The sequence below is a fragment of the Argopecten irradians genome, chromosome 4, assembly GCF_041381155.1.
Source record: "Argopecten irradians isolate NY chromosome 4, Ai_NY, whole genome shotgun sequence".
Taxonomy (NCBI): Eukaryota; Metazoa; Mollusca; class Bivalvia; order Pectinida; family Pectinidae; genus Argopecten; species Argopecten irradians.
This window is the reverse complement of record NC_091137.1, coordinates 33,123,326-33,140,165: the sequence shown is the minus strand read 5'-3', so window position 1 is coordinate 33,140,165 and position 16,840 is coordinate 33,123,326. Positions and strand designations below refer to the sequence as shown.

Sequence of the window (16,840 nt, the reverse complement as noted above, 5' to 3'; positions counted from 1 at the left end):
AAAGTAAAATCCACTGCATATAATGATACATCTATATAACATATAACAACATATCTACCGCATATAAAGTAAAATCCACTGCATATAAGGATACATCTATAACATTATCCTCGATACTCCAGGGGTTACGATCACATACGATCTCTACACCCGTGGACTATCTCATAGTAAAACTGGAGGCAACAGAATAGAACAGATAATTCAGCCCTTTGATATACATCCAAAGAGCTGTATAACGGTACACTGTGGTTGACTGTGTGGCTTTGAAGTTGGGCGTCGCTCTCTCTTTAGTCTTCAAAAGAAACCCTTGCAGGCCTGTCATTGGTCAGATTGTTTCTTCTGAACTGCCTTTAGATTTACTATGAGATAGTCCAGGGGTGGACATAACGCCAGTTATTGTAACCCCTGGAGTATCGAGGATGCTATAACATATAACAACATAACTACCGCATATAAAGACGTGACTACTGATTATAACGACGTAACTACCACATATAAAGAAATATGCACTGAATATAAAGGAAAAACCACCGAATATAATATGGTTCATGATCCCCTAAGACAGTTCTGGCGTTCCATATTAATACCTACAAGCGATTGTTTCTTTTGGAGTATTTGTTGATATGTGAGTGACTAGTCGACGATGAGCATTAAATATAATATAGATGTACATGAGTGAGCTTCAGAGAGGGGAGTAAAGTAATGGCGTGGAATGAGCCAGAGAGAGGGTGTCTGATGTGTAATGTATAGACTATTTTGAAAATATCACTATTTATCACGCTCTTGGATATTACACAATACTTGTGCTATGAACATGTAATATAAATATCTTTATAATGGTTATGCTGAGGAACGAATTAAATTACATTCGGAATACACCTACAATACTAAAACTGTTCAGAAATGCACGGACAGGAATCCCGATTTTTAGTATTTACTTGGATTTTATACTGCCTCGTTATAAAATATGTCAAAAGCTGAGTCGCAGAAATTTGAACCGGTTTTCTGAATTGTTTCAACTCTTACGGGACAAGTTGCTTTTGAAGGGATTCGACAGGGAATAACATTGCATCCACATTGTTTCAACCCTGACTACGTATACGCCCCTGTTCACTTCTTGTTGATCATATTTCCATAAGTATCGTCGTCCTCATACCGGTGAAACATCCAGGATGTTTTCTTATGTTCTCCAAGACAGCTTAAACTTGGATGATTTAACTTGAAATCTGTCGGTGGCGTAGACAATAAATGACAAGATTTCTGCTGCTAATTAATTGTAATAAATACCGTATCTTTCAGATATTTTACTCTTAATTTTCTTATTTTGTAATATAAAATCTGACTGAAAAGTTATTATGTAAATATTACAAAATAAAATAAATAAACAATTGCATGCAAAGAAAAAAAAATACCAGAACGCTGAAAATAAACACTACTTAATCAATTCCACGTGCGTAAGTCTGTCTGAAGTGCGATGAGTTGATTCTGCGTCAAACAAGCATAAAAAACATTTAGTCGTAGACTCTACAGATAGAATTCGCCTTAGCGAGTTGAATGGTTCTCCAAGATCAAAGTTGTAAATACATCACCTGCCGTTGGAGTAAACGTATCTGTAATGCTTTTCAACCATTCAACGATATAAGGTTTGAAGGTACGACAAGCTCAAGGATTTAATTGTTTTATGCAGCAGATAAATCATACATAAATTCTACAAATTGTTTTTCTTTCAAATTATAAAAAAATGGAAAACTATCATTTTTCCTCTTTTATTGCATTGTGTTTTTAAAAATCATATTTTTTTAATAATTGTAATTAACAAATTAATTGTATCATCTGTGCTGCACGTGTTACAACTCATTATAGAGGTTTTATCCTTATTGTTATTGAATAAAACACACGGTTTATTGATATCCTGAAGTGCTAAACCTACATGCAAAATGGATAACAGTACTAATTACTTGGATTGCAATTGTTTAATAATAATTCTACTACATGTACAAGCAAAGATGTTTTGATAGAAACAGCAAGTTTACAACAATAAATGGTATAATAAATTATCTGAATAATAAATTAATTGCATCTAAGAACAGAACATTGCCCAAATCCGCCAAGGTACAGTGGTTTTTTTCAAAAGAAAATGAAACCCCCAAAAAAGTTTAACAAATAATTGATGAACACTGGGAAATAACAGTTATGCTTAAACTTTAAATATATATAGTAAAGTTATCAATAATTGATCACATTATTATGCAATCTAATTAAAATTAGACTTGTAATTCCGCTCCCACTACGATACTCTACGTTACGCTTCAATACAAGTTGTATTGAAGCGTAACGTAGAGTATCGTAGTGGGAGCGGAATTACAAGTCTAATTTTAATTAGATTGCATTATTATGCAAAATAATTAATGGACATTGTCAGCTGCCCAAAAACACCAATAATACACATCCACTGTTACACGCCTGTCAGTCTTACCCTCCCTTCACTCTGACCTGGTGAACAGGTCCTGTGCATTATCATTGGTATACACATATATGGTTCTTGGTTGGCTGTCCCACTTCAGGGAAAAGGGGTGGCAGGACGGACATGGTGTGTTTGCCACCTTCTTGTCTGCTACCTTGTTGACCGTAATGACACCAGCGTTTGGGAACACGGCGTATAATAAGCAGGAAATAGTAAGGCTGAATAAGGATATCCCTGCTGACCTCCTTCAATACGAGGACCACAACATACCAATCTGAACCTCACAAGACAAATAAAAAACACCGTTGGTAATTTACTTATAGTGTGTTTCTACGCATTCCACTAATTAGATATATTTAATTATACAGAAAGTAATACTTGTGCAATACGATAAAGTATCAACGAACAAAGTTGCCTTGTCATGGTTTATTTAAGGAATAAACAGTGACCGTTCTTTACAGAAGCATGCAATTATTTGAATACGATATAAAATTAATTTTGCAAACCCATTTATAGACAGACGTTCAACATTATTATCAGAATTTGTCCACATGAAGTTTTTTCAACGAGACATTTGAAATGTCATAGGCCCTCGTACTCCAACAGCAGCAAGAACAGCAACAACTCGCTCTGCAGTTCCACTTCTTGGAACAAAATGTCTGCATGAATACTTGTCTGAATTTTCTCCCAACGCAAATATATATTATGAAGTTCGTACTAGAATTGATCATGAACAAGAAGTTAATGATCACAGTGATGTTTGTTTGAACAGAAGCATTGTCCTTGGTATCATCGATGAGATATTGGAACTGGTTCAGGAATCCAAGCGTTTGACAGATTGTAAACACAGTGACAATGAGAACAATAACAATTGTTGTGTTATCTTTCTTTACTCGGGAAGTATACGCCTCCAATGTCCGTCGTCGAATCCGCATCTCGCTGAGTTTCCTGAGGATCATGATATTCAACACCATAAGTGTAAGTATAGGGATACCGAAACACACTACAGTGTACATCCACACCGCATACACAGATTTGTAGCTGAATGTACTTCCAAAATCTGTATTTCTTATTTCGAAACAGTCATAAGGATATTTCTCATCAAAACACGATGTTAGGGCGATTTCTGTGGAAGCAACTCTCGGTAAGTTGTAACACACCGCAAATATTAGTATCCCAGCAATAGAGGACAGAACCTTTGTCTTTGAATGGATATAAACATGTTTCATCGGATGGCAAATAGCAATATAACGTTCAATAGCCACGAAAACCACTACGTAAACGTTACACAACTGTGACGTCATGGTCAGGTAGTCGATGGCCTTGAACCCGTGTGGAATTATGACGTGAATTCCTAAATCCTTGTTTACTAATTTGGTGACGAGAGTAGGCAAGGTCATGCCTAGACTTGCAAAGGTCACCAAAGCCATGTCAGACACCACCAGAGCCCTTAGAAATAGATTGGTGATGGACGCCATCTTGGATTGCCAAAGAACGATTGCTGTTGCGATGTTGCCAATGTAGCCGAAAGTGATAACTACGGGATTACAAATAACATATATGGCAAACTGTATGTCCCATAAGTTCTCTTCATTATCACCAGTTGTGTTACTGATGTTGTCAACAAACAATTCGGATGAGTTCATGGTTAATCTGAACTGATGTTTCATCTAACATCCAGGCATCTACAGTATACGCCTTCCTGAAGCGACATAAGCTCGTGTTCATTACTCCGATTTTTATATATTACTAACTCGACGTACACTATTGATGAAAACATTAGCGCGCTTGACGTCAAATAAAACACTTACACTGTTCATTCGATAGCAGAACATCATGAGTCATCAAAACATATTTGTTTGTGGTTATAAACGGTAACTTCTGATAATCCCTATAGAGGAATCGGCCACCTTTTATGGCCATTCATTGATTATATAAACTGAATATAAACTGAACACATAAAGTACATATCAAGGTGTAATTTATTTCAACATTACTGCTTGATGTTATGATTATTTTAGTATATTGAATCACAGAATGTCTATTCACTTACGTATATTGATAATGAAACATAATTTGAAGTGACATTTGACGCCTATTTATAACTATTATAAATACATAATGTACAGGTATTGATGAGATGTTGTGCTGATATTTACCTGTTGAAATTGGAATGACACTTAATGAATCTTCTTAATGACGTAAATAGTGTTTGTTCGTGTGATGGTTTTGAAAATGATCTATTCCATATATTATCCTTCGATTACAAACGTGGTATCTAGGTAAACCTATCAGCGAAATATCAATTAAGGTGTAATATGAAGATTCATTAATGTACCTGTTTACCGTGAAATAATGTGTAACGAACCCGGAATCATATACATATAGTCAATTATGAAGCAGCACAATTTTTCATTTGAAAAATGTCGTCAATATTTGTGTTCCATTTCAAACTTTTTACGGTAAAAGATAATTAATGAGATATGCAATGTAACTATAAAATGATAATTGATCTTACAAAAATGAAATAAATAGAAAATGTATAATGATCATTAAAATTAGGACAAAACATGTCGAATGATTTATCTAATAATTAGGCAGCTATAGGCTACACAATGTATGGCGTCCTGTCATCATAATCATTCAGGGGCTTAAATGTCCTCGTTCAATTGACTTCAGTGATTTTATTTTATCTTTTTGTCCAATAAAGGTGTAATGAAATTGTTCCATTTGACGTTGTATTTTCACATCAAAATGGCTATTTCTACTGTAAGTGATAACATCGTTGCCTTTACTTAGCTATTGTGAAATACAATGTAATTGTTGTTGTAACATAGTGATACTGTATAGTACAACAGTTCTATGAAGAAGAGTGATTTAATTTTTCCTTTCTTGTTGCATATTATTTCCTTCTTCAAGTTCTGCTGTTGGTTAATAATTAATTACTTAAATCAGTTTTGTGAATTGATCTCAGTAAAGATCTAGTAACAACTTAGGTACATTCATGGTGTAAAGGATATTGAATCCCGATGGTAAAGGTGCAGGAAGTGCAGTGGGAAAGTGAAACAGTTGGTTTAAAAATGAAAGAGAAAAAAAATACATGCATTTACAAATGGATGATGAAAACGAACCGTAATCATAATAGCTCTCAGATTTATGATAAAAAATTAAAAAAAAGGAAAAAAACCGAGCATTCAATTAAGTTTGCCATAACAACGTTGTGTATTAAATTTTCTAATTTTCAACATATAAATGTTAAATGTAAATAGTTTTCATTCAATGAATTATTATTAGACTTGAAGATTTTTCTTACGGTTTTAACAGGCAGTTTTGTACTTCACTGGTGTCACATATGTAAATATATGCAAATTGTCCGACCTATGTTAGTACCATATATTTTGTCCATTCAGGAAATGTCTCTATTTTTGTATTTTCATGTTTTGTAAAATTAATATACAATGTGTGCTAGGTAACCTCTATGTAGGAGGAAACTGCAATATGGTTACTAAATTTACTGTAACTTGTCGCCTAAGGTTGAATGATTGAATCTATATGGAAAATACACACGAAATTTTATCACATTAATATCCAGTGACTATGTAATATTTTAAATATGTCACTGGTGTACTTTGACCTAGAACAAAATTCCATTGACTGTGCCGGATAAGAAATCCACTGTGTCGTCCTGACATCAACAATGTCATCATATTAGAAAACAATGACATGACGTCAGATATTGAGGACATCTTGACAAAACGGCTTCCTTCGCTGGACATTTTGACCTTGAATGCTTCGGAATGTATGTATATTATGTTGTAGTTATGCACTAGAATATATCTTACTTCTGTTTTTTTTTTTTTTTTTTTTTTCATGCGATGTTTTATGAAACTTGTCTTGAAGTTGTAATAATAATGAAAATAAAAGAAACACAAATAAACAAACAAACAACAACACATACACACACTTTTACAACTAGTTTCATAAAATACCATATCAAATAAATAATCTATAAATAAAAACAATGCCAAAAGGCTTCAGATGGTATGTTACTTCAGTTCTTTGATTTTTTGGAAAATTTCAATTAAGGTTTACCCTTTGACTGTTTTTTTAAATTGCGATTAAGATAATGTAACTTTCGATATCTGACACAAAAAGATACCAGTGCCGTAACTGTGTTAATAGTAGAATAATTGAAACTTTATTGTAAAAACTACATGAATAACCATAAAGCAACTCCTCTATAATCCCCCTCCTTACTCCATGTTCAATATACAATTTTGTGTTTGCATCACATCACATACAATGCATATTGTTTTATCCTACATCTGTTCATGAAACATCACCTAATTATAAAAATGAGAGATATACACCGTACTTCATACAAACAGATTAATGGCGGAGACGTATTTAATGGTAAATCTGTCATAAGGATAATTACCCAACACATCATACTGTCATAGCTTACATACGCCATAATGAATGATGATGATGAGTTAAATCTAGACTTCAAAAGAATGAGCAGCTTATAATAGCTCAGATGGTCTGATATTTGCTACACATTTTGTGGGATAAAAATCCCCCTCCCCCCCAAAAAAAAAATTAAAAAATTAAAAAGTATTGTTCTCCAGTCCACTATAGAATATTATTTTCTAAATAAGAATAAAGAAATGGAATTTACAATAACATATTTAATGGGTTAATAAAACTTCTATAGAGATATATGTAAAGTATTGTTTTCCAAAATATAATCTAGAATAACCTATTAAATGAGCTTAAACTTAAATGCATAGGCAAAGTTTTCAAAATAGAATATAGAAATAGTAAAGGTAATTGCGGAAAAAATCATCAGTATTTGACACGTTACGTTTGATAATTGTGTATGCGTATTTTGAGGGACTGTGGTATGTCCCCTTATGACATGGGAATCTAAATGGCTTTATATCACTGTCGTACGCTACCAAAGAGACTCAACACCAAACTATATCGTTAAAATTACGGAGTTCTCAGTTAAACCTATCATTTCCCGGCATTGCAGGAGTAGAAAATGATAACTAATAGCTGTCTGGTTCAAAAGTACAATATTTATTATGAAAGATAGGTGGCTATAAATTTTAAATCTTTCAAATAAAGAGCCGGAAACACAAAAAATATCTAAAACATCCTTTTTTGGTAATTTCATTTTATTTCACAAACAATGAAATTTTATGCTAATACCTAAAGTTTAGATTAATTAACATTTGTATGCGTGAAGACTTCATGATATTTAGGGCGTAAGTTTACTGGTTCTCACTTCCTTTCACAATTTCCTATCGATGTTAAAAATTATTTTTCATAATTTAAACTGTATATAGGACATGGAATTTCATAATGCTGACGGCATTTTATGCATTTTTTACATACACTCTATGCATTATGCATAAAACAAATGTCCATGACATCCTGTGCATAAAGTGTATGTAATTACTGTCATAGTTTAAACAAGTTCAAAATTCTGAAAAGATTAAGAAGCTTGAAATCCCAATTAAAGTCAGTATTTCTTAATCCCGATATAAAGTGAAATTTGTGCAGATGATTTTATGCCGGTGTCTGGTAAGCTTACTTGATATTTATTAAAGGAGAAATACCAATTCTGTGTAACATGAAAAAAATTATTCATTTATAACCATTTTTCGTTTAAAATTCTTATTATATATAGTATTTTTTTCTTCTCTTTTTATGTATCGTGAGTGAAACAGAAGATCATTGTAGTATTGAAGTTATAAAATATTTGACAGATAGTAATTCCCATCTTTCCAATATTTTATTACAATTTCTCATTTCAAACTTGAAAATACAAGTGTATCTATCTGATTTATTAGACAATATCTTGTTTAACATGCTAATAGTATTAATAAAAATACTTTTGAGATGAAATATAATTTCATAAAAAACTGGTCTGTTACTGTATCGAATGATGACATTGATGACTATAGAAATATGAAGCAACGAGCATGTCTTGTATTCTATATTGCATAAAGTAAACACTATTTCTAATAAGATATGATGTCGATTAAAATTTTTTCCTGTAATAGTCCATAACTTATTTGTCACAATTCTATAGTACATTTTCACTGCCACTTGCTGTTAAAGACATTGAGGCATACCAGTTATACTGACTACTGCAAACCAAATTTTTTTCGCGGCTACTTAATTTCGCGATTTCCATTTCATAACACGTTCGCGAAGATTAGCAAAAAGAGACTGGTAACTCCGATTGGTATTATATGATTCAGATATTAGTTCTACTTAGTCCGCTAAAACTGCCTATCATATTATGTTTTTTTTTTAAATTGCATTGGCAAAAAATGATAATAATTTAAAAAACAATAGTAAATATAATAATAATCTAACAATATAGACAGGTTTAGCGGACTAGGTTCTACTAGGATCGTCCTAGAATATTGGTATAATGAACATGGACATGCAAACACCGTGTTCAGGAATTCAACGATATTGCTAGCAAAATGGAATATTAAGCATTTGGGACAATGATAACGCAGTGGTAGACCCAACTTAATAAATTACATGAAATTATTTCGTTATGGTATCGAGATATATCTAAATTCAGAGTGAAATCTAAATAAACCACACCGCAGTGTAAGGTGAGAGCATACTCTGACTTTTGTGTTAAGACAATAGTAAATCCTTATCATTCATCTAATACGCGGGAAATGCGAATTCTGTATGGACTTTTGTAACACCGTTTAATCATTCAGTTAGTTGCACGTTAAAAACGCCGACGTTATTTTAACGCCATGAAATAAGAACATAGCCTTTAAGGCAATTGAAATGTCCATTATAAGCCAGAACAAACAAATTATAATCTGTATGATTTTATATAACGTAAAAAATATCTATTAGTAAAACAATATCGACCATGGAACTCCACAATAGTGTTCTTTAATTAATCGAAACAACACATATGATAGTCTTTGTCAACTGTGGACGCCCACGGATATCAAAACAGGGAAGACGCCCTTGAATATCAAATTAACTAGGAAATACGTATGTATTTAAGTCCGTCTTCGAGCCCTCGCGTTTCTACCAAGAATTAATTATTCCAAGTCTGTTGTAATTCGCTTGGTTACTACTCGCTCGTCTCGGCGACAATCACAACCATGGCACCTGTCGGGATTTGTTGCATTCTGATATTTCACGTGCTGCTAATTGGAGATATAAACCCAGGTGAGTTAATCCCTCTATAATAATGAATATAATTAGTAATTTGTCTTATGTAAATATTTTCTTATAAAAATATACTTATGTCAGACTAACGAAATGAGAAAAAAACTGTGTTATTTTGTCTAAACTGAAATTCACGATACAAAGTTCGCTATATGCAGTGAATACACATGTAGTTTTGTATATCATCGTTACCCTGTACTAGTATCTAAAATTATGTATGCCGTAATGTTCATACTAAGGAATTAAAAAAAAACTTTTCATATGTTATTTACCACCTAAGGAATTAAAAAAAAACTTTTCATATGTTATTTACCACCTAAGGAATTAAAAAAAACCTTTTCATATGTTATTTACCACCAAAAGTTACCAACATTTTGAGAATCATAATACTTACAATGCATAGGATAGGCTTTAACATTTTTACGGTGTTATTAGTAATTGTAAAGTGACGTCTGCAGAAATGTTTTCACCTTTTTAAAATCTGTCTTGAAACTGATGTGTATAAGGCATCATACATTTTTGTTTGTGGATTGGGCCGATTTTCACAGCAGAATTCACCAAACCTTAAAGTTTTCAATTGATTCCCAAAGAAAAAAAAATCCGCCCAGTTTTGGCAAATTACAGAATTACCAAAGATTTGGGGCTTACACGACGAGTTGGTTATCCATTGATAGAAAGTATAGCGTTTTGTTGTGTGTCTTATATGCCTATGCAGGCACAATATTTTGTTAAGATTTTGGCACTATACGTGTAAAGTAAATTTAAAATCCCGAATAGCCATCATTACATGGCGAAAGCGCTAACGGACGTGTCATCATAATTACAATTTTCCTGCACTCCATTTTCATTTTGTGATGGAGTATTCAGTTTTGGTCTAACAAGCTAGCTAGATCCTTTATCAATATACATTTTACAAGTTGTAGTAATATAGTCCCCATATTATTCTCCCCCAACTTGTTTTTCTAATTAAAAAAGCTGTCACGATAATTTCGAACTATGTTCTCTGTTAACTTCATCTATATTTTGATGGACAATAATTTCAGATATATGTAATTTTTAAATGAGTTATTTGCATTTCAATCAACTCAAATATACTTCATTTAAATCAATCAGTTTCAGTTGATATTAATGTATTTAATTGAACTAATACTGTATCATCTTTATTTATATTTATTGAAATGACATTTCGGTTAACGCTGTAAATTTTATTCTTTAACGTACGCCATCTTTATTTCAATTATTTCAAATTACATTTCAGCTAAATTCATGAAATAGTATTAATTTAGGACATACTAATACCAAGCCTCTATGTCCATATCATATAAATATACAAAATTGTTAATTAACAGTAACTTAATGTATCTTTATTTCAGTTGATTTATTAATGCAGGTACTTCAGTGAATTTTACCATTATTGATAAGTTTACCATTACCCACATTTCATTTAACTACTAGATTCAATTTAATCTTTATTCTGATTGAAAACATTTTGTATCTATTTCATTTGTTGTGGATATCTCTTGATATCTTATTTCAAGTTAAAGTTATGCTTCAGTTGACTTATTTCATGATATCTGTTGACATTATTTTTATGTATTTCAATTAATTTCAGTTTATTTCATTTCTATTTTTTATTTTCCAAAAAAATGCATTCATATTACTGAGATTCAGTACGTTCAATTTTCACTATTAATATTTTCGATGACTATATTTTTTTTTACTTTATCCATCAAACGCATCTAAAATAACATTCAAGTCTGATTTGATATTACATGTGTAAATGTATATGTATTCTAAGGTGATTTCTTCTCGTCTTTTCAATAACTCTACACCACAATTATTGTGTTTTTGTATTTCAACCTGATGAACATTTCAAACCATTTAAACATTCATGTCATCAATGATGACAAATATTTTTTCTGTGTTCAGGAACAGTAATATAAGATGATGAATACTCCACAAATATCAAAAACAATTTTATGATTTTTGGTCGCATAATTCAAATAATTATATTTCAGTTCGGAATAATTCTCGAATACAGGATAAGCCGTGCACAACTGACCTTGGCTTTTGCTGGGTCAATGCAAAGCAAAATGAAACAAAGGAGTATATCAAATCTCTGTCAGTTATTTTAAAGCGCAAGCAATTAGTAAGACTTAAATGACGACCTCCATGTCTGTGTACTCACGACTGCACCATCAACGACAAAACACGACAGACGAGATATAGAATCATAACAATAAGCATAGAACGAAGATAACAAATTTATTTTGTTCAATTTGACATATAATGGCCGGCAAGAACGTTAATGCTCACAAACGTCTGCAAGTTATTTCAATAAAGACTGCGATTTTAAAGGGAAATAATTAAATCATGTTTGTAACATTAGATTTTACATTTATGTTGTTATATAATAACGCAAAAATTGACGTTGATGTTTGTGACGTCACACTGACTGATATACAACAGCGTTATGATTTATGAGAAACAAAGGAGGCCTCGTTCAATGCATTTAGAATTTCACGGCAAAAGATTAAATAATAAGGGCTAACTTGGATAGATTTCATGTTTTGAGCTCTTTATAAACATAATCTTCGAGGTTTGTTTAGAGTTTGCTATGGTTTTTGTCTTATAAACCCCATCATATAAAACATTCAAATTATATTTTTAAGTAGTTAAACTCAATACGACTGCATGCTATAATTAACCACATCCTTCTGAACTAGGTCCAGCATATGGAAATGTAATACACGTGACTAAAATGAGTCTTTTTGCATCCTCCAATCGACAATCTCTTTGTTTAATTGAGTTTTGGAGTAAGTCGCCATTCTTCAACAGCACCAGTATAAGTATCAAGAGTCCAAGGGAATCGGGAAGCTGTCTAACTAGGTGGTGATTAAATTAAAACACCTTACGTTTAATTGAGATATTGTTATAATTTGCACATAAAAAAGCCCAATAGATGAATAAATTCACTAAGAAAATTTATACATACATTCACAGCTGCAGTCATGTACTTTAATTGTAATGATCATTATTATTCAAACATTATCTATATAATTTATATGCAGTTCGTGGACTTATGGAGAAAAAAGTGGGCGACTGGCAGGTAATTTATCGGGCGCGAAGCAGGAATGGTCAATCCGTGGTTAAGAGCTACATGAAACTAGGAGGGGCCAGCGAACAGACCGAGAAAAATTCTGCATGTGTTTCCAATAACGGACGGGACTACTGTAGGAAAAATTACAGGCATAGTATGATTGACAGATGGGACAGCTCGAAAGTTGAAAAGGTAGGCACGATACATGTAAATAGCAGTTTTTGAAATTCATATCAATAACCCAGCTGCGATATTGTAGTTTTAAAGATTCATGAACGGATAATGATGTCTATCGCAAAAGTATTGAAGGTTGGCTACGTCATACTCATACTGGTAGCTTTATTTATTTTTTTCTCCTGAAACGCTGGTTTCCTCCATTATATATCAAAACTTTCACAGACGATGTCACATCGCCCAACTACTGTAAACCAGTTTTTTCGCGTGTAAATACCTTATTAGGATTCGCTTAGTAATAGTTTACACTAAATTTTTTCGTTATCATTATGCAAAAATTGGATAAAATTCATCAATTACTAAAGCCAGATAGAAACATAGAATATATAGGAATAAAATCAATTGTGCGGCAAAACTTTTGACCCGACAATGTAATAGCAATTTACCAAGTTCTATTTGTTTATCCTTACATATAAGTTGTACCGTTTGATGGGATGTACTTACTTATTTCCTGTAGGTGAGGCTTGAACTGTACCACGACGGACAAATGGTCGCCCATATTGTATTTAATGGCACAGCCACTACATCGACCAGTTGGTTCAGTCAGGACAGAGTGATTTCCTCCAACTGGTTCGACCTCAAGGAACCCAACACAGAGGAAGGCAAACAATTTTCCTTTTTCGGATACAGGTGAGATATACAATTTTCAAAGACTGTCAGATTGAGAAACGTATGTTTTGTTAGTGCACGAGTTATCTCCATGGACTACCGAAGAGACCAATAATTCCATTGAATACATCGCCCTATGACCAGTACATGGCAACATCGCGTTAGTCGTGCCGTCGCGACCAAGTCATATGGGGTAGTGGTATGACGACGGACAGTTTTTATCTATCGGTTGTCTTTCATAGTCTCTTGCAAGAGTTAACGGAACTTCTCAAACTTAGTTATCTTTACGTTGTCTCCACAATTAATCCATTCTGTTGGTGATAAATGTGTACATGTGGCATATGTTTTTTGATCCAACACTGCATTATAAATGTATCGTTAAGTTAACTTCGAGTATGATAATCCAAATACACAAGATCTGATATATACCAACTTATAAGTTGTGGTTGATCGTTTCGTTGTTTCAGCAACAACGACATCGACCGTCGCCTATACATTAACAAGCACTGGAAGGGCGGCTGCAGCTTCCACAAAGGTTGGATGATGGTAATAGAGGGTTTGGACCGAGGCAATGGCTGTAACTATGAGGTGTCTTTATCCTACCCAGTCTTCCTCTACAACCCACATACGTACGCAGACTTCTACGATGACTGTAAGTCTGTCTCTTGGATCAATCGATTCAGAGTTGGTCATATCATCGAACATAACTAGTCGCAAGTGTGGCTAATTTGGTAGCATGCAAGCAGCTAGACTCTGCTCTCGAGTTTGTCATCGTTTCTCTGGACCCAGTTTCATGACCATTTCTTAACTTTTAGGAATCCCTTAACTTAAATTTTCCCATAAAAAATATGTGATGTGCAAAAAAATAAGGAAAACATCTTAAGTAAAGGAACCTCCCTAAAAAAATATGTAATGCTTTCCCATGGAGAATTTTAAGTTAAGGGATTCCTGGGCTCTGGTGTTTTATCACTTTGGGGTACTTGTAAGGATGTTTTGGGGTTTCATGTGGTTAAATTCGTCTGGCGGCTTTGTTAGATAAGGACATTCCTTGAACATCTGACCTAAGATTTTTACCCTTCGCTAGTTATTCCTTGCAATTTCATTTATCTCGACACTGTTCGTTAACCTGCTGGGGATTCTGGTAAGGAGTGTCATGTGTTGCTTCTCTTGCAGTATTGCTCTGTTCTTGAACTGTGTCCTTCTTTCCATTGACTATGCTCCGATGTTCGCAAATCGACTAGTTTTCAATGGTCCCAATGTGGAAATATAAAGTGATGTGATTCGAAGATCAATTATTCCTATTCTTCGCTGACTATACCTTGCATTCATTTGTATTGCGGCACTGGTCATGTGCCTGATGTGGATTCTACTTAGGATTTTCACATGTATTGATTCCCTTGCTGTGTTGATTATTTCAAGCATGTCGTTCATGAAACTTCAGCTTTCCGTAAACCAGGACTGCTTCACCGTTTTTTAACGTAGAAACCTGTCACACTGGTGATTCTGTGCTCCGCTTGGGCTGCGTCCAGATGTGTTGCTCACACAACCATTTCTGATTTCAAGACTTGGTTGTTAAGCATAAATATCGAGTCCCATTGACAATAAATAATAACTTTTGAATCGAGTCACTTCACCTAAACTTGATAGTAATTTTTGTTATATGAATATGAATTGCTATTCCCTTTGGTGCCATTGTCGAGTATATATACTTGTAAGACATTCAATACTACATGTGTTCTTTCTATTTTCCAGTTAAACGTGAAGCAGACGTTTTGGTCATCTCTGTGATAGCAAAGCGTGTGAATGCTGTTTAGTCCGACCTATAGCAAGGTCTACAGAGGATATACACGTAGCTGGGCTTGGCAATCAGATCATCATTTCAATAAAGCACCCCGTTCTTAAGTTCCCGCTTGTTTTTGAGGCGAAAGAAGGTACAATAAACAATACTAAACAGAGGATTTTGGCTGGGTTGCTTCTCCCAGTCATTTCAATCCACAAAGTTAATCCATAAATCAAAATACCCTCTGCTTGATTTAATATTCATTTTCACTGTGTGATGCTTTGTAACTGATCTATCAGAGTTATGTCCCTTCGTCGAGTCAGTAACAAAGGGAGGTAACTGTGATAAATCAGAATGCTGTCCATATCCACATATAGAATCGCTTACCTAGCAGTGTTACAAGAGTTACTTTTTCCCTGGCAATATACAATCAAAGACGACGTTTAGTGTCGAAACAATCATCATTTTAGTCAATAACATTTCAAAACAAATATATTTGTGCGTTTTATAGTCAGTTAATCATCATTCAATATAGCACTCTCAAAACAGTATTATTTGTATAATGTTATTTGGTAGTTTAATTTGCAACAACTAGCCTTCTTCAGCTCCATCAGAAATATGCATTGTTGTCTTTTTGCACTGCTTTTTTTTTACATAGAACTATAATACATGCACATAAACTGCTGGCTTTTCCATAGCATGTTACATCAAATAGTTCTTTTTTGTAATTGTTAATAAAGGTTGTTGTTTGTGAAATAAAATAAGTAGTTGCTTGATCTGTAAAACTTCTTTCATATATGTGGCAAATTTGGCATAAAGCAGTTTATGCACAAAAACAAAGTCCATCATTCTTTAAATGAAATACATAGTAGCACTTTATATTTGGTACAAGCAGACGACCATTTTGGTGCTAAATACTAACACACAATATTAACAGACACATTTGTATTCAGCAGAGTCAACGGGAATTTTAAAGATATTTATCCTGTTCATTGATAATGCTAGGAATTCCAACTAAGGCCCTTTCAAAACAGCCACTGTACACACGTCATAACAGTCAACAAGCATGGTGGGCAACAGTTTTGAAATAAAATACAAAGCTAACAATTTTACTAATTGCAATATATTTTTATTTACACCTAATTTCACATTCATAATTGTATAAATATTTTCATAATACTTTAGGTTGGACAATCATCAAACACGTGACAATTAAATAAAATCTGTTTTGCTAGCTAATTTATATGGCAACATAATTATATATGGGACAAATACTCATCTTTTGATTTGTGAAATCATGCATGTTAAAATAGTTTTTTTCTTGACTAGTTGGAATTTGAAAATAGCCCTATAGTAGTATATGATTGAATGTTTTGAATATATCTCAAACAGTAAAATTCTGGACATACATATGTATATGTATATGTAT

General features: G+C 33.3%; 2 protein-coding genes across 2 annotated transcripts; one reads left to right on the top strand and one right to left on the bottom strand.

Annotated features, from left to right (window-relative positions):
- Positions 1–2,357: 2,357 nt before the first annotated feature.
- LOC138322480 (FMRFamide receptor-like) lies at positions 2,358–4,181 on the bottom strand. The gene has a single exon (XM_069266507.1). It carries the CDS (start codon positions 4,132–4,134, stop codon positions 3,001–3,003), a length of 1,134 nt encoding a protein of 377 aa, XP_069122608.1. The 5' UTR covers positions 4,135–4,181; the 3' UTR covers positions 2,358–3,000.
- Positions 4,182–12,767: 8,586 nt separating this feature from the next.
- Positions 12,768–16,807, top strand: LOC138321357 (uncharacterized). Its single transcript, XM_069265000.1, has 4 exons — positions 12,768–12,980; positions 13,480–13,652; positions 14,099–14,283; positions 15,384–16,807. Exons 1-4 carry the CDS (start codon positions 12,771–12,773, stop codon positions 15,443–15,445), a joined length of 630 nt encoding a protein of 209 aa, XP_069121101.1. The 5' UTR covers positions 12,768–12,770; the 3' UTR covers positions 15,446–16,807.
- Positions 16,808–16,840: the final 33 nt, after the last annotated feature.